The sequence below is a fragment of the Lissotriton helveticus genome, chromosome 5_1 (genome assembly GCF_964261635.1).
Source record: "Lissotriton helveticus chromosome 5_1, aLisHel1.1, whole genome shotgun sequence".
In the NCBI taxonomy this organism is placed as follows: domain Eukaryota; kingdom Metazoa; phylum Chordata; class Amphibia; order Caudata; family Salamandridae; genus Lissotriton; species Lissotriton helveticus.
This window is the reverse complement of record NC_136065.1, coordinates 359205950-359225002: the sequence shown is the minus strand read 5'-3', so window position 1 is coordinate 359225002 and position 19053 is coordinate 359205950. Positions and strand designations below refer to the sequence as shown.

The window sequence follows — 19053 nt, the reverse complement described above, 5'->3', positions numbered from 1 at the left end:
GCTTTTACTAAGAGTAGGTGTCAGATTAAACGAATCACCCCAGGGAGCTGCTTTACTGAAGTAACCCAGAATTGCCATGTTTTTCAGTCCATGGTAACTCTTAACTGGAAGTGCCCAACTCCAAGCCCATGCGTGAAGTAGTCTTGGCACCCAGGCAAGGATCTCAAAATGTTGCTAGTTTTGTAGAAACTATGCTATCGCTTGATATTTTCTGAAGGCCACTCGCTTTCACTCTCTTGAGCTCATCCTACACCTGCCTGTACAATAGTGAAAATTCGTAGACAATATTATAAAAACGTCTGCATTAGGGTACAAATGTGACTCTCACACTTTCCTTGCCTTCACTGCACCTGCTTGAGCATTCCCTTGATTCAATACTATGAGATTCCATGTTTTTTAATAAATGCTTTCCAATCTCTTAACCTCTTCCACACGCAGACCAATGGTGAGTTCACATATACTCGGTTGAGGGGGTCTTTGTTCACTGTTTGGCAGTCCAGAGGCCAATGTGCTCACATATTTCTCCTCTTGGATCAACTGTGGTTCTCCAGTGTGTCACATTGCTAATGAAATTTGTGTTTTGGTCACTTCAGGAGGAGGCTCCCCACATTCCATTCCTTCTTGGGCCAACCCAATCAGTACTTACCCTGACATGAATTGACGACATCAACCCCTTCTGTAGATCACGTTTGCATGAACACCTTTCTTGGTTGCATCGCAAGGGGTTTCACTGGTATGAATATCGTATTTTCCCTTTTCTGTACTGACTTAGCACAGCTGAGCCCCTTGTCCTGGACCCATCTCTGGTTATTTACACCAGCAGTACAAGACTGTTCCTATTCTCACTAAGGAACGAGTGGGTGAGTGGCATGTTTGCATCAGGCATTGAAAATAATCTGCATTCAAGCGTGGCATCTCTGTTGTTTTGTTCCATTTCACTGCAGACGTGGCCTTGGCCACTGAAAGCAAAGAAGGGTTGGTGATTCTTTATTGACTGTTGGAACAAACGTGTCAAGCTACCACTGCCAGAGAAGAATGAAAAACACAGTTTTGTGCTTCTGCAAATTGCAGTTTCGAAAAGTGACAAGTCGAGACAAGCAAGTATCTAAGAGTCAAGGTACCGAACCCCTCCAACATTCAAACTGTACCTTTTTCTAAACCACTTGACAAAAACTCCAGCTAACATGACTGCTAACAGGAACTCGAATAAGTAAACATAAGAAATACTCCTTAACTTTCCCCTCTCTCCACAAAAACAAAGGTGTGATGCAACACTTGCAAAACAAATTCTGAATTGCCGGAACACTTGGCTTGTTTTGCGGAAATCTCTCCAATTGTTGTCCTCATTTTTTAATAAAGTTTCTATTTTTTTTTCAAGTAAAACGTTGTTAGTACCTCGATGTTCCATTTAAATCTGATTGGTTGCAATTTTCACAGTTGGGGATTTTTTGTAAGTTGCCAGTTACAAAATATGAATCTTATGCCATAGACTGATCTCTTGGGTATTCAATGAGAAACCATTGGAGGGTCTTTCCTGGAGATCCAGACCTTCCCTTTGGCTATACTTTCTGATACCAAATGGGGAATTGCATTGGGTTCCATTCCAAAACATGAACCGAATACAATGAATTTCAAATCTAACGGTAGACTATTGAGTGTGCTGTGGTTATTGAGAAGGAGGGTGGAAGGAAAGAGTTGGGCAGTACATCTCCCGCTGCAGGATACAGTGCCATGATATAGACATTGTGCGGGAGACAGATAGTGGCTACAGCTATTTCTTCTCCCAAGAGAGGAGGAATGTGTGGTGTAAGAATACATTATATAAATACACACACGCATCTAAACCATAAACAAGGTCCACTGGAATGATAAGATTTTGCGGTGGCGGTGTTTACTACATTATTATGTATTTGCCACATAATCCATCATCTGCTTCATGGTCTGAAGGTTATACCCAAAAAGTGTTTCTAATTCAAACGGATCAAAAGTTACTAAAAATGTGCAGACACATGATGCTGTGCTGAGGAATACCCTTTGGAAACGTTGACTAGCCCCTGCTGTATTTGGGTGAACTGGTACTAATGAGATGAAACCTTTGCTCACACACCGTTAACCAGTGTAACAAGCATTTACAATGCAATAGGTCTCCCAGTATTAAAGTTTGAGCTATTGGCATTGTATATTACAATGTGTTACATTAATTTGTTATCAAACTCTGAATTGTTGTATAAAGATGATTTGTGTCACGTGACTTCCCTACCATCTCCTGCATGGCCTGCTGCCTGCAATGTCGTAATGCAAGAGGATGTTCCTGAAAGAACTTTACAATCTACTTCAGCAAAGACAATCAGACACTGTCAGACACAGAGACGAACCAACACTGTCAACAAACCATAGACAAACGGACACTATCAGAGACACCCAGAGAACAACCAACACTGTCAACTAACCATAGACAAACAGACACTATCAGAGACACCCAGAGAACAACCAACACTGCCAACTAACCATAGACAAACAGACACTGTCAGACACCCAGAGACGAACCAACACTGTCAACTAACCATAGACAGACACTGTCAGACACCAAGAGATGAAGCAACACTGTCAAATAACCATAGACAGACACTGTATTACTCAGAGATAAACCATCACTATCTAATACACATAGACAAACAGACACTGTCAGACACCCAGAGACGAACCAACACTGTCAACTAACCATGGACAATCAGACACTGTCAGACACCCAGAGACGAACCAACACTGTCAACTATCCATAGACAAACAGACACTGTCAGACACCCAGAGACGAACCAACACTGTCAACTAACCATAGACAAACAGACGCAGTCAGACACCCAGAGACGAACCAACACTGTCAACTAACCATAGACAAACAGACACTGTCAGACACCAAGAGACGAAGCAACACTGTCAACTAACCATAGACAGACACTGTCTGACACCCAGAGACGAACCAACACTGTCAACTAACCATAGACAAACAGACACAGTCAGACACCCAGAGACGAACCAACACTGTCAACTAACCATAGACAAACAGACACTGTCAGACACCAAGAGACGAAGCAACACTGTCAACTAACCATAGACAGACACTGTAAATTACTCAGAGATAAACCATCACTATCTAATACACATAGACAAACAGACACTGTCAGACACCCAGAGACGAACCAACGCTGTCAACTAACCATAGACAAACAGACACTGTCAGACACCCAGAGACGAACCAACACTGTCAACTAACCATAGACAAACAGACACTGTCAGACACCCAGAGACGAACCAACACTGTCAACTAACCATAGACAAACAGACACTGTCAGACACCCAGAGACGAACCAACACTGTCAACTATCCATAGACAATCAGACACTGTCAGACACAGAGACGAACCAACACTGTCAACAAACCATAGACAAACGGACACTATCAGAGAGACACCCAGAGAACAACCAACACTGTCAACTAACCATAGACAAACAGACACTATCAGAGACACCCAGAGAACAACCAACACTGTCAACTAACCATAGACAAACAGACACTGTCAGACACCCAGAGACGAACCAACACTGTCAACTAACCATAGACAGACACTGTCAGACACCCAGAGACGAACCAACACTGTCAACTAACCATAGACAAACAGACACAGTCAGACACCCAGAGACGAACCAACACTGTCAACTAACCATAGACAGACACTGTCTGACACCCAGAGACGAACCAACACTGTCAACTAACCATAGACAAACAGACACAGTCAGACACCCAGAGACGAACCAACACTGTCAACTAACCATAGACAAACAGACACTGTCAGACACCAAGAGACGAAGCAACACTGTCAACTAACCATAGACAGACACTGTAAATTACTCAGAGATAAACCATCACTATCTAATACACATAGACAAATAGACACTGTCAGACACAGAGATGAACCGTCACTATCAAATTCACATAGACAGACACTGTCAGACACCCAGAGATAAACCATCACTAATAACTACCCATAGAAAAACAGACACGGTCAGCCATCCAGAGATAAACCGTCAGTACCAAATACACATAGACAGACACGGTCAGACACCCAGAGATCGTCTGTTACTATCAAGTACCAGTAAACAAACAGAAGTTGTCAAACACCCAGGGATGAACCAACACTATCAAAAGTCCCAAATATTGTGCAGCGGAGGGTTGATGCTTTCGAGGATAGTGGAGGAGAAGGGAAAGGGTGGATGGCGGTGTGTAGAGTGGTTGGTAGACCAGAGGGTTCACACAAGTCCCTGTAACTCCTTCGGTGCAGAGAGGGGGTGCCTTCAAGGGCCCCATTCAGCTCAAAGCCGATGTGTGTTTGTGAAACATTGGTGACTCGAGTCCCTTATCACATTCAGGAGGGGGGGGGGGGCGTCATTCTGCATTGTGACTTCAGGGGCTGGAACCAGGGCTCTGTGAAGAAGAAACTTTGAAAAGGACCAACAGAGGCCTTTGGCTGCTTGTCTGCAGCGGGAGGGGGGCGGGGGGGAGGGGGCTTTAGGAACGGCAGATTTATTTATTTATTTATGCATTTTTATATAGCGCGGACTTTACCCGAAGGTGACAGAGCGCTTCACAATAGGAACAGATCGTCTGGTGTCCTTTGCTTCTTCTGACCAGCTGTGTATAATTACTTAAATCATGTTTACTTTTGATGACTCCAGCGGAAGGCATCTTGTGACTTGACCCCAGTGACGCTAGTGATGCCAGTGACGCTCTTGCTGGTGCACAGCAGGAGAGGATGAAGGGCGAGGCGGCAGTCAGTCCGTGTTTTTGCAGCACACACGTGTATGGAAACATATGCTTCACTTACACACTAACAGTGCAAAACATTTCAAAAGAAAACGGCAACTTTGAAAGAAGTGGTGTGAGGGAGAGGAGGTGGAAGAGTGGGGTGGAGGAAGGGGCGAGCAGAGAATGAAGTTTGGGTTGGGGAGGGCAGAGGATGAAGAGTGAGTGACCCGGGGAACGAGGGAGAGGGCAAGGGGCCCCTCACAGCTCACTAACCGTCTCCTCTGGTGCCGTGAGGGCAGGGTGTCTCTCACACCTCACTCGCCTTCTCTGGGGCTCGGCTCGGTAGCTGGTGATGTCCGCAGATTGAGACCCTCAGAGGCCTGCACAGAGCATCCCTCGACTCTGAGGGTGAGGGTCCGGAGGGTCCGAGTCCAATCTGGTGAGTACAGCTCACAGTTCACACCCGTCCTCGGAACAGGGGTCCTCAGACAGTTATCCCTTGACCCCTCACCCCACTTCCTGGAATCGGAAGAGCTCTCTGGTGTAGCAGTCCCGGCTCCAGAGAGGCCTGGCCGGGGACGCGCTTGCGCAGCAGTTGCGCACCATTTAATTAATGTAGAACGAACCTCTGAGGCCTGGCCGGGGCAAAGGCTGCGCCTGCGTGCTGTGTACACCATTTAATTTATTAAGAGGCTGGGGGGCCCCCAGAGGCTGGGGGCCCCGGGGCAGGGGATTTGGGGCCAGGGCCCCCCCGCAACGCGGGGGCTGCAGGGGCCTGTGTTACGCCCCTGATGAGGGCCTCTTCACGGAGTAAAACGATGATAATACGGAAAATGGATGGGCACATTATCTGACTTCTGTTTTAGCGCAGTTCGAGAAAGGCTGCATGGATTACATTACCTAACGTGGAGGTGAAGAACACTGGTTCTGATCCATTCCCAACATATGACCTACCACCAGCAGATATTGGCCGCCCAGCCAGCACTTCATCTCAGCGAACCTGCTCCTGTACTCCCCAGCTGGTCGTGTGCGCGTGAGGAAAACTACCGTGGGGCGGGACTTCCGTTTCCTGCTGGAAGCCGCGCCCACGGAGTGCCTGCCCAGGAGAGGAGCGGTGGCGGCTGAAGTCCGGAGTGGCGGTAAGTGGGGGCGGGGGGGCGCTCGGTGCACTTGTGGGTGTGTGTGTGCACGCGTGTGTGTATGCGACAGCGGGGGTAGGTTCTCTGTATGTGTGGATGCGTGCGTGCATGGGCGCTTGTGTGTGTGTGTGTGTGTCTGTGTATGCGTCTGTGTATGCGCATGCGTGTTTGGTGAAAGAGCTTCCCGGGAGACAGCAGCTGAGCGCGTTCGCGAGCGCGTGCCCCGCTCAAATAGCCTCCTTGAAGAGGCAATGCGCGCGGCCAGCCCTGTCTCCTGGGAAGCATAGTCACTGACAAAAGATCTCCTGGCGGACACAGCGCTGACGCGCTGTTAAACGCCAGGAGACCTAAAAATGTCAATAAGGAAGTCAATCACAAAATGTACTGCATTATATTTTGCCTTTTCTTTCCGCATATTTCAGTGAACCCTGCTGTATAGATCTGATCCTCCGCAACTGCATAATTCCAGCGGCCCTGCCGTAAATAAAGCAGCAACAAAACTTTAAGTGAGCAAAACTTGGAGCAACATGAAATGAAAACTGCAGCAGGAGTGTGGGTGCGTGTAGAAACGTGAACACCATGAAGGGGGTGAGGAAGCGAGAAAAAACCTCACTCATCATAAACAGATAAAGGACTCCATGACCAGAAAGAGCTGTGTCACAACACAAGGAGGACATGGACCCCATAAAACTAAGGCTCACACTCACTCTACAAGTCGAATCAAATATCTCTTAAGGACGGTTTGCACGGGCACTTGAACAAATATCTCGCACTCTCCTCAGCTCCACTCCAAAGGGCACCTTCACAGCAACACAGTGTGAGCAGCTTAGCCCATCATGTAAAACAGTAGCCCATGTAGGCCCCTCTCCACTCTCCACAAGGACCAGCTGCTGTCCAGCCTTGGTTCTGTTATCCAGACATGCACCATCCAGGCATGGGCATCTTGTTAGCCTAGAATGGACCTCTTGTTACCCAGACACGCACCTTCCGTAACCCACGGTATGGGCATCTTTTCATGGGTGGGCATCTTGTTAACCTAGCATGGATCTCTTTTTACCCAGAAGGGCACCTTCTGTTACCCAGGCATGAACATATTGTTACCCAGGCATGAACATCTTGTTACACTGTGACCCAGGCATGGCACCGTTACCAATGGATACCCCTTCCAACCCACTGCAACGAACAGCAACGCTTAGGCACAAACAGCCGTACAACAAAAAATTACTGTAGTTATTATACGTTACATAAAAAGGAAGATGATGTCTTGTTAGTAGATTAATGGGCATCCTTTCTCCGAAGTTTGGTACTGTTATCCAGGCACTGACAACGTTAATGGTTGATAAATTACCTGTAACCTTGGCATGGGCTTCCGATACCACCCATACGTGTACCCGCTGTTACCTGGCATGGACTTCAGGTTACCCTTTCATGACAATTCAGGGCACAAGTCCTAAAAAAAGAAGTGGGGGGACGCTGACTTCATGACAGGAAGTGACGTCACGAAAGGTGGCTTGCACCATCAGACTCATTGCCTCCCCTCGCTCACCCCTTAGATGCGATTGCATCAGAGAAGCCAGCGCGTGAGCAGTGCTCTGAATGGCTTCAATCTCGCCCCAGAGAGGCCAAAGACTGAATGTGTGGCTCCATTTGCTCCAGTTATCGAGCTCCCGGTAAAATAAGTGAGGGGACGCCGTCCACCCGCGTGGTACCCCGACTCGAGCCCGATTGACTCTGCCTTATCTTACAGATGCATGCCCAGCACGCTCTATAAGCCGAGCATGCACATAACCCCCACACACACACGGCCGTGGGCATTCCTTTACACACGTATTACACTATTTTCCAGGCACGGGCACAGTTCACCTATTATCCTCCTGTTCCACAAGCACGGACATGGCGTTAAGCAGGCGCGCACCTGCTGTTAGCTTGGCACAGACCCCCGGCTTCCCTTCCCTGTTCCTGCTTTTACACATGCAATAACCTTCAAGTTTGGTTGCTCCATCATAAACAAACAGCGGCTACCTTGGGTCGGCGCGATGCTCCGTTTCTTCACTGTGAATTTCCAGATGGGGTCCATGGAACGGCTCTGTCCTCGGCTCATGGCTGTCTCTGGGGCGCAGAGCGCGCTGCGCGGTCCCGCGGCCCTGCACCCTCCAGTCAGTGCTTGAAGATTGGGGGGGGAGCGGGAGGAGGTAGGTTTCTTTCAGTGCCCCCTGTTTCTCCTCAGCCGTGCCAGAAGCGCCGCATTAAACGTGTTGAAGTGCTGCTGAGAAGTGCCAGCGTCCCTTCAAACGAAGTGTCGCCACTGAGCGTCCAGCAGCGCCTGTCTATTGAAAGAACCGGTTTGCGCAAGAGGAAGCGCTCGGTGCCCGCCCACAACTCTCGAAGCTGGTGGGTCCCTCGCTCGCACAGGCACGAGCTGAACCGGCAGGGCCTGGAAAAACTGGACGGGCCGCTTTTTCAGAACAGAAAAGGAGTGGCGGTAAGTTGGAGGGCGGAACCGTGGCGCGCAGGTAACTGTGAAAACAGTCCCTCTCGGGTTCTGGGAACACAACACCTTTCACTGCAAGGGCTTTGGTTTCAGTTTGATTTCCGAACCGTGATTGGTTCGTGTAACGGCCACACTGAGCTTCTTCGCAGAATTGCGAAGTCGTAGCCCTGACAGAATTCTTCCCACGTCTATTGGGGGTGGGGGGAGGGGACCTTTAAGCCGGTGCAGTTTTATTTTTCACCCAGTGGGACTTAACATGTTAGCGCTTGCAGTTAAATTCTCGCCTTTCAAGTGCTGACCTGCGAGTTCCATCACGCTCTCCCCAATTTGATGAAAAAAGCAGTGCACGACAAAGTTACTGTGATAAGGGCCAAGCTGACAGTTAATTCAAGTTAAGAGGTCACAAAACTTTTCGTCATTAAAAAAAACCACATAGGGCAACGCCAAATATTTTGGTGTTTATAAAAGTGCAAAGGTGTACACAAGCGCCACCAGCAACATAGAGTCCAGTATAGCATACATAAGTACCCCCCTTCTCCATACATATTCAGCCCTCCTCTGCTACACGCACAGTATGTGGGTAACAGCAGTGCAGTGTTCCTTGCCGAACACAATGTACATGCGGCGAGGTATGACATAGCCAGCAGCAATGTGAGTTCCTCGCGCACAGCAGGTACGTCATTGGGAAGTCATACACGCTTCCCTCACATCCAGCACAACCTCCCGCACGTGCAGGTCACGCGCAGCCCAGAAAGCAGCATTCCGAGGTTTGCTCACAGAGGGAGAACATTCGAGCACACGTGCATTGGCAGCGCCAGCTTCCCACACCGATGCCAGCTGGAGTGGAACGTTCCCACAGACACACAAAGATGCAAGGGACAACACGGGCGGCAACAGCACTGCAAGTGTCTCGACCTGAGGCATGCTGGATTTCTCATGTCAAGAGGATGTCGAAGTGGGTAAGCATATGATAAGGCCACGGGAAAGGCATTTTAGGGTGTAGAGGGAGAGATATATTCAGAAGAAAACAGACTTTCTATTCCCACTGCAAGCATGAGCTGTCTCACTCTGAGCCAATTGGACGAGAGATTGAAGGACACTTAAAACAAGCATTGAAAATGCAATAGGTCTCGCAATAGAAAAGTTTGAGATTTTGGTGTGGTAAATGTAAATATTTTTTAATTTTTGTTTATGTTTTACAAATTATAAAAGTATAAATTTTGTTATTTGAAATGCCAATAGCTATACATTTAGCAAATGTTACATCTATGGCATTAGTAAAGGTACATGTTTAGTTTTCCCCTGTCTTACATGTATTGATCTGACAAATCACAATCTTTTAAAAATGTTATAAATAATAAGTTTGCAATGCAATAGGGCTCGCATTAGTAAAGTTAGGGGTATTAGTATTGTAAATGACAAATTTTTTATTTATGTTTTTGTTTTGAAAATAACGAAATTAATAACTTTGTCATTTACAATGCCAATAGTGTTAACTTTTGCAAACGTGACACCTATAGCATTTGTAATGCAATATGTGTTGTATTTACATGACTTAGATGTATTAATATTAAAAATAACAATGGGTTGTATTTTTTCCAATATTTAATACTTAAATAAAAGTTATTGTCATTTCTAATTGCAATAGCTTAAACTTTTGCAAATAACTTTTTGGAAGATTATGTTTAGTGTATTTTATTGTGATGAAAATACAAGAACAGAAGTGAAATATTAACATTTTTTTGTGACATTTGTAATAAAGTTTGAAACATTGAGAGAACATATTTGAATCAGTTGTTGTTGAATGGTTGCACAGATTGATGCTGTGGTGGCTCTGAATGATGTTGTGGCGGCGACGAGTGATGCTGTGGCGTTCAGTGATGCTGTGGTAGCGCATAGTGGGTGAGGGATGGAGTGTGGGCGAGGGATGCAGTGTGGGGCGGGGGAGGGAAGGAGTGTGGGGCAGGGGAGGGATGGAGTGTGGGGCGGGGGAGGGATGGAGTGTGGGGCGGGGGAGGGATGGAGTGTGGGGCGGAGGAGGGATGGGGTGTGGGGCGGGGGAGGGATGGAGTGTGGGGCGGGGGAGGGATGGAGTGTGGGGCGGGGGAGGGATGGATGGAGTCGGGGGATGGATGGATGGAGTGGGGGGATGGATGGATGGAGTGGGGGTATGGATGGATGGAGTGGGGGGATGGATGGATGGATGGATGGAGTGGGGGGATGGATGGATGGATGGAGTGAGATGGATGGATGGAGTGGGGGGGATGGATGGATGGAGTGGGATGGATGGATGGATGGAGTGGGGTGGATGGATGGATGGGGTGGGATGGATGGATGGATGGATGGAGTGGGGGGATGGATGGATGGAGTGAGATGGATGGATGGAGTGGGGGGATGGATGGATGGAGTGGGGGGATGGATGGATGGATGGATTGGGGGGATGGATGGATGGATGGAGTGGGGTGGATAGATGGATGGATAGAGTGGGATGGATGGATGGGTGGAGTGGGATGGATGGATGGAGTGGGATGGATGGATGGATGGATGGATGGAGTGGGATGGATGATGGATGGTTGGAGTGGGGGGATGGATGGATGGATGGAGTGGGGGGGTGGATGGATGGATGGAGTGGGGGGGGTGGATGGATGGATGGAGTGGGGGATGGATGGATGGAGTGGGATGGATAGATGGAGTGGGGGGATGGATGGATGGAGTGGGGGGATGGATGGATGGATGGATGGATAGAGTGGGGGGATGGATGGATAGAGTGGGGGGATGGATGGATGGAGTGGGGGGATGGATGGATGATGGATGGAGTGGGGGGTGGATGGATGGAGTGGGATGGATGGGTGGAGTGGGATGAATGGAGTGGGGGGGTGGATGAAATGGGGGGATGGATGGATGGAGTGGGGGGGATGGATGGATGGATGGATGGAGTGGGGGAGCCGAAGGCAAGAAAAAAACGAGTGCAATCAGGGGAGCAGAAGGCAAGAAAATGAGTGCCTTCAGAGGAGCAGAAGGCACGAAAAACGAGTACAATCAGAGGAGAAGAAGGCACAAAAAATAGAAGAAATGGAGAAGCATGGGGAGTGGGCAGGAAAGAGATGGGGGTGAGAGGATAAAGAGTTGGATAGAAGGACCAGGAGAAAAGGATGGAAGGTGGTGAAAGGAGGGTGGATGAGATAAGGGCGAGGATGTAGGTGGAAGAGACAGACTCAAAAGAGATGGGAGTGGAAAGAGACTATAGAGGAAAAGGAGGCTGGAGAGGAGAGGAGCAAGAAAGAGATCAGGGGGGAGGGGGCAGGGAGGCCAGAGGAGCTGTGAAGCATCCAGACTGTCCTGAAGAAAATAAGGTGCGAGGTCGAGGTGAGGCCAGAAAGAGATGAGAAGGGCGGATGGAGAGGGGAGAGAGGAGGTGGACATATGGCGGTGGGAACGGAAACATGCTAGAAATGACGAGCAGGGAGAGAATAAAACAGATGTGGGGAAGAGAAGGGGTTTACGCAGGAAGAGGGGAAGTAGGACGCTGCAAGGCGAGGAAAGAACATCGTAAGATGAGAAAGAGGGGTGGGGAGAACAGAAGGAGATGAGGACGGATAAGCATAGGGAGAGAAAATAAAGAAAATGAGGCAAGAGTGGAGAAGATAACGAGATACAGAAGAGACGATGGCGGAGGGGACGAAAACAATGAGATAAGGATGAGAGGATGGGAAGGAGGCTGGAGAAGTGAAGGGCATGGAGGGCGGGAGAAGGGTGAGGGAGCGAGCATAGGAAGGAGGAGGGAAAAAGATTCTGAGGGAATAGTGGAGGGGAGAAGAGAAAGGAGAAGCAGAGGGAAGAGAGACAAGAATGAAATGTGGATGCGTAAGAAGGGTAGGAAAGAAAGAGTGACGGGTGAGGACTCTAGGGTGGAATATTGTAAGAAATGGGAGGCAAAGAGAAGTGATGTGAAGAAAATGGATGAGAGAACATTATAAAAGAGAGTGCTGCTCTAGAGGGTACACGAGGAGAGTGAGGACAGGGCATGCAAAGAATGCACCTGAAGATGCTTACAGATGGTGAGAGGGAGCAAAGGGAGGGCTGGGGAAATAATGATGTGGAAGAAGTGAGGCGTAGCCAGAGATTGGGGGCGGGGGGGGGGTTAGAGGACTAGGTGCAATGGAATGGTGAGGGGAAGTGGCATAGCGGAAGGAGTGAAGGAGCACGAGAGACTGCGCAGAGAGGTCAAGAGAGTGACGTGTGTGGTGGTGTGCATCAGGAGGCACTGGGACAAAGGCAGTCAGAGAACAAGTGAAAAGAGACAGGCCACGTGGAGTAAGAGACAGCAAAGTGGAGAGGGTGGTCACAGGATTAGAAGCAGCCCAGGTAGAAATGTGGGGAAAGAAGTGAGCCGCGGAAGGACTGCATGGTGCACGCGGGAAGGAGGGGAGGAACAAGGGAGGGGAAGGACACCTTCGGGTAATGTTTGCGCTATATAAAAGCGCATTAAATAAATAAGTAAATGAAGTCCGCTTTAGGAATTGTAAAATTCCTGGAGTCCAGTTTGTTTTGCTCTCTGCCGTCAAGTATTTTCAGTAGAGCAAGGAGTACGATTACAAACATGAACATTACGAACCTCCTGGAAAGTAAAGATACTTGCTTTGGCTGCAATAAATGTGCTGGTTTGTAGAGAGGATTCCTGTAAACAACAAGCTCTTGGCATTGCTGTGATTAGGGGGGGGGCGGAGAAATGCGGCTCGGGAGCAAATGGGGGGAGGGGGCAGGGAGGCCAGAGGAGCTGTGAAGCATCCAGACTGTCCTGAAGAAAATAAGGTGCGAGGTGAGGCCAGAAAGAGATGAGAAGGGCGGATGGAGAGGGGGGAGAGGAGGTGAACATATGGCGGTGGGGACGGAAACATGCTAGAAATGACGAGCAGGGAGAGAATACAAGCCTTTCACCGTAACACGGCTGGCAGGGGAGGGGGCGGAGAGGGGAGAGGTGCGACACGGCAGTAGGAGGAGGAGGGGGGAGGAGAGTAGGGGAGGCACGGCCTAGCGGCAGGCAGGCAGGGGAGGAGAGGAGGAGGGGGGAGGAGAGTAGGGGAGGCACGGCCTAGCGGCCGTGCAATCAAGTAGTGAGGGGGCGGAGCTGGGGGAGGCTGTGAGAGAGAGTAGGCAAGGCAGGCGGCTGGGGGCATGTGCACGCGCTTTTAAGCTCAATGCACATGCGCATTGAGCTTAAAAGTCACGGGCACTGCAAGGAATCGCCACGATTCCTTGCAAGTTAGATAAAGTCTGGATGAGCCCCTATAGTCTCGCTTGCTCGATGCGCATGCGCATCGACAGGCGAGACCTAAAAATTAAAGGGACCAGTCACCAGCAATAAGCACAGGCTTCTCAATGCACTGCTGCCACCAGTAACTATTCCATGGAAGCAGATGCGGGGTGATCTAGCTGGCCCTGGGCCCACTATGTGTTGGGTGAGGGACCACTCAGGAAGCAGGTCTACTGGGGTCTTCTTGATACATGCTCATGGTGCTGTGGGCACAGTAGAGCTGGAAATCATCTATGAGTTACATCTGAAGTTACTTGAGGGACAATGAGGTGGTGGGGAGAATTTAGTCTGGGGTCGCTTGATGGCTGAGAGTGGAGGCCTCTCTCCTTCGAGATGCTGCTTCACTTGTCTTCTGCCCTGTGGTCCTGCTCCAGTTCACACATGCGCTGCCCTGCGAAAGGTCCTCCATCATGAGAGCGCTTGCTGCCTTCATAGTCACTGGGAGATGCGCAGATCCTGGCGCATGGCAGGGCTGAGATCTTGGGAACGGCGGAGCAGCTGCCAAAATCATCTTCAAGGTGGCTGGAGTGAGTGAGCGTTTCCAAGATCCTGAGGGGTCAGGACTGGGGATGCCTCAGTATGGATGTATGATGGTACAACGCATGCTTTCACAACGCGTACCGTTACGACGCAGGTTTTACAACGCAAGTCGTTACAAGGACTTGCGTTGGGGGCGCTGGATAGTGAATAGTTTAATTTACTATTCCAACTCCAGTCCCCGTGGATAGTAGGGAAGGTGTTGGATAGTAAATTAAACTATTACCTATCCTAGAACGCCCTCCAGCGAAAGTCGTTGTAATGACTTTCGTTGTTAAACCTGCGTCGTAACGGTACTTCGTTGTAAAAGTTCCGTTGTAAAGGACGTTCCCCCTCAGTACAACCCCTGTACCCCATTTTCACTTGGACTGTTCTTGTGTTTGAGCACTATGTTTTACACCGCAGCGCAACCCATGCCCAAAGCAGTGATAATCACTCTGCAATGTTCCAACGTGGGGCGCTGCAATGCCTCCTCCTCTGCAGTGATTGCTGCTCCTCTGCTGTGACTGCTCCTCTGCAGTGACTGCTCCCCTGAAGTGACTGCTCTTCTGGAATGACTGCTCATCTGCAGGAGGGCCGGACGCAGCAAGGAAGGGTACTGTAATTCATTGTTCACGTACAGAACTCATTTGTCCTCTGTATGAGACACCATTGAATCATACCTCTAGTGTCTGGTGGTTATGCAACCAGATGCAAAACGTAAAAAAAAACAAATAAAACATAAAATGACAACCATTGACAAATCAAATAGGTGGATCACTGTATAGATACAAACAGTTTTTTTCTTCATGTTTAGCCTCTAGATTATGTTTTACTTGTGTGCTAGCATGATCTTGTAAGGTAGTTTTTTTGGTTGTTTACAATGCAACAAACTTCAACTCAGGCATAGAGAGCCGAATAAACAGCAAATTATTATAGTTATTACACATTACATGAGAAGGAACATCACGTCTGAAAAGCAGATTGCACAAAGAGACATTCTACAATCCAGATTATATGTGTCTGTGAAGAGATGTCTGGAGATGGAGTTGAGCGTGTTGTCCCGCTTCTCAGCAATCTCCTATTACTACACATTATCGGGTTTGTTCCAAACTTGACAATGTCGGAATAAGGGAATGCTGGCCTTAGACAAATCGAAGTCCAAAAGCCAACCTGATGCTAATATGGATGTGTTCATTGAACAAGTTTAACTCTTGGATTGTGGGAGCTTTTGGCACAGTACTGCTACTTTAAAAGCAGGGTTTTTAAATAGTAAAACACATTATCTCGCTAGTGTGCCCAAAAGTTAGCACAGGCCAAATGGAAATGTAAAAGGCTTGAAAGGGACCGGAGGCAAGACTAATCTGAAGTCGGAAGAGAGGCCTATAAAGCAGGACTTCATAAATACAAAAGCTTCTGAAAATAAGGAAACTACTATCATAATATAACAGTGTGTGCCAACAACCCTACTAAAGATCTTTTTTCAGTCTATATGTCTTTAGCTAAAAGAACCCATCATCTGCCTTCTACTTAAAGGTGTTGCTCTGATTTGGCTGACTTTTTTTTCAGATGATCATGGTCTCTATTTTATTAACATTCACACCTACAGGGACTTTGATGGTAGGCTCAGAGCCTGACGTCATCTTGCAAAAGGACTGGCCTAAGTTCTGTCCCATTACTGAGGAGGAGGTAATATCTAAAATCTTTCTGATAAATCAAACTATTCTCTTGACCCTTGTTCTTATTAGGGTCTTCAAGGAGATGGCACATTTATTTCTCCCTTGATCACCATAATGTGTAACAACTCTTTAAAAAGATTTCTAAAACGGCCTTCTTTACGCAACCATTGTAAAAGGAAACACTGGATCCAAACGTCCCTTCATATTATAGTCCTATTTCTTTACTCCCACAATTCGCCAAAATCTTGGAAAATTGGGTCAATATACAGTTAGCCTCTTAACGTGAGGGAAATGGGGTGTAAAATAATTATCAATCATGCTTTCATTCTTGCTTTAGCATGGAAACCGGGCTTACGGCTGCCACTAATGATATACGGATGATTCTGGATGCCGGTAACTCTGCAGCACTTACGCTGCTTGACCTGTCATCTACGTTTCACACAGTCTCTCATGCTACATACCTGAAAAGTCTTACCACTATTGGTCTGAGACTACCCTTTGACATGGTTACATTTTTCCCCATAGAATAGAAAGCAGGGAGTGCAGACGGCAACCTTTCATTCAGCCTTTAAAGATATCACCTGTTGTGTCCTACAGGGGCCAGACCATAGTTCTACTCTTTTATATGTGGCCCCACTGGCAGACTTATTTACTTCTTTCTGATTTCAATTCTGCGGGTATGCGGAGGATACTCAAATTATCATCTGCATGGAGGTTGATATCCTAAATCTTCAGGAACAATTCAGAGGCTGCATGATTAAGGTGGTCAGTTGGGTGAGTGATAATTCTCTCTGCCTTAATTCAATGAGACAGAAGTTTTGATTTTTGTGAATCCTTCAATCCCGTCCATATGTGGTGGCCTCATTCTCTGTGCAAATGCTCAGTACCAGAAACTCAGCTCAGAATCTAGGCGCTTTATTTTACAGCAGACTCTGATTTGAGTTGCACATCAATAATTTGATGTCTAGGTGCTTCCTGCTTCTGAGACAACTCAAGAAGATCACTCAGCTTACTTCTCACATTCTAGGCAGATAGATGCTGGTGCAAACCTTGGTGCTAAAAAGACTGTACTACTGCCGTGCCCTGTATATTGGGCTCCCCGAGTACCTCATTATGCAGTTGCAACGTATACAAAATGCAACAGCCTAGCTAAATTTTGGAGAGAGAAACGTTAACAGTGCCTCCCCTCTTCTCAAACAGCTTCACTCTCTATCTGTTCAGGGGAGATGCCAGTTCAAAGTCCTTTGTGTGGCCCATAAAGCGCTGTAGCCAGTAATTCAAGGTTCCACATTTCTGATATGTTTAAAAGATACTGTCCTAGGCTGTTTCGCTCATCCTCTGCTGGTTTGATTACTCTACCGAAGTTTTGCACAGCATGCCAAGGAGTTAACGCAGCCTCTGGGGTCACTGCCCAGGCCTGGAATAGTCTGTCTTTAGACCTCCACCTAGAGCCTGATCTTCTAAAATTACACAGATAACTGAAAACCTATCTATTTAGTTAATTTAGTTTTCTTTCTTATGCTTCTGTTGGCATACAGGAGGTACTATGTGGCTAGGGCCAGGACACCAATTGGGTAATTACACGCTTAATATAGACAAATAATCAAGAATAATATGGGGTGTAGGTGGCCTGTGTTGAAGGTGATGAAGGGCGTGGGTGGAGTGGAAGATGTACGTAATTTTGTAGGAAACAGATGATATGTCGAACACAGATAATACTGTTTGGAGAAGGATGTTGTAGGTTCAACTGTGTGTAGCTGGTAGTTGCCATTCTGCTGAAGGCGGTGGCATGATTATAGGGTAATAATATCCAAAGGGAATACAAGCATGAAGCTGTAAAAACATAGAATAGTTAAAACAAAGAAATAGAAGGGCTTGAATTAGATACAATTAAAGAAGTAAATTGCTGTCCTTGTGTCAAAACACCTGCATGGTCAAATAATAAAATAAAAGCAGAAAACAGGTCTTGAGTCATTTAAAGGGAAGATGTTTTGTTTTTTATATTCACAAATACAGCTTGCTTGTACGATTTTGTATATTTGGGAAGTTGATCTTTTATCTTTAGTTCTGATCAAGAGACCACTTTAGCACTCTGCTCAGCTTCCTATAAACAACAAAACAATAAGTTTAAAAAAAAGTAGCTATAATATATGCATATTCACTGAAGAAAAGTTGAAGGTCATATATTGTTCAGCGAACACAAAACCAGCTAAAGCCCTAAAATACACAAGTTATGGCATGCAACACACTAACGATGCACACAACTCAGGCCTGCCATGTTTTGTTCTTTGTAGACAGCTTTTTAAAAATCTTTTAATGTCCCCACCGGTTAACGGGGTTACAGAGCATTGCTTGGGGCGTGAGTTATGGTGTCCATTGTGCATTGTACGTTTTAATTGATGAATCTCAGGGATTTTTCGTTTTTCCGTTTGCTTTACCAGAACTGACTGTTAGATGCTTTTTTTCTGAATTTCATGTTTATGATTTACTGCATTCACCTGCCATGTACGCACTCTGCCATACGCACAACTCTCGGTCAAACCATGCCCGTACCGGTTATGGATATCCCGGTGGTCGCAGGGACTGCCTGCCTTGGTGCCAGACTTAATTTGCTACATTCATAGTGCTGTTTCATGAATCTGCAGCAAAGTTGGCAGCTACTAAATTAAGCCCACTAGAAGTCCAGACAGGTCCTGGGACCAAACCCCGCTGCGCACGGCCAAAGTGGTAGCCAAAGTGGTACGGAAGCAGGCATGGCCAAAGGCATGCACAATGCAATAGGAGTACATTGCAGGTGAATGTGGCACATTATTAAAAAAACACGAAAGTTACTGGGAAACTCCCCCACAAATAAAGGGTTTTTTATGGTAGAATGAACACAAAGCTAGAAAAGACCTGAAATTCACCAATTATGGTGTGCAACTCACAATGGACACCATAACCTAAGCCCCAGCCATACTCAGTACACCCCTTAGCCAATAGCATGTTAATTAAAAGAAATTGCCTACAAAGGGCAAAACATGATTGGGGATGTGCTACTGTGTTCATTTTCAATGGCAATGGGTTTTGTGTCTGGTGAACCAAATCGTGACCTTTAATTGTAGTTGGTTC

The 19053-nt window shown here is 47.3% G+C and overlaps 1 protein-coding gene across 2 annotated transcripts in view; it reads right to left on the bottom strand.

The window, feature by feature from the left end:
• The window catches only part of LOC144754550 (rho guanine nucleotide exchange factor 16-like), a 292302-nt gene that overhangs the window by 217629 nt on the left and 55620 nt on the right, over positions 1-19053 (bottom strand). Inside the window, exon 1 of one of the 2 annotated variants that reach the window (XM_078642481.1) lies at positions 7965-8497. The exons of the other annotated variant lie outside the window; for it this stretch is intronic. Coding sequence (XP_078498607.1) covers positions 7965-8043 — 79 coding nt within the window. The 5' untranslated portion in view covers positions 8044-8497. Of the gene's footprint in view, positions 1-7964; positions 8498-19053 lie in introns of those variants that run through there. 2 annotated transcript variants of the gene reach the window in all.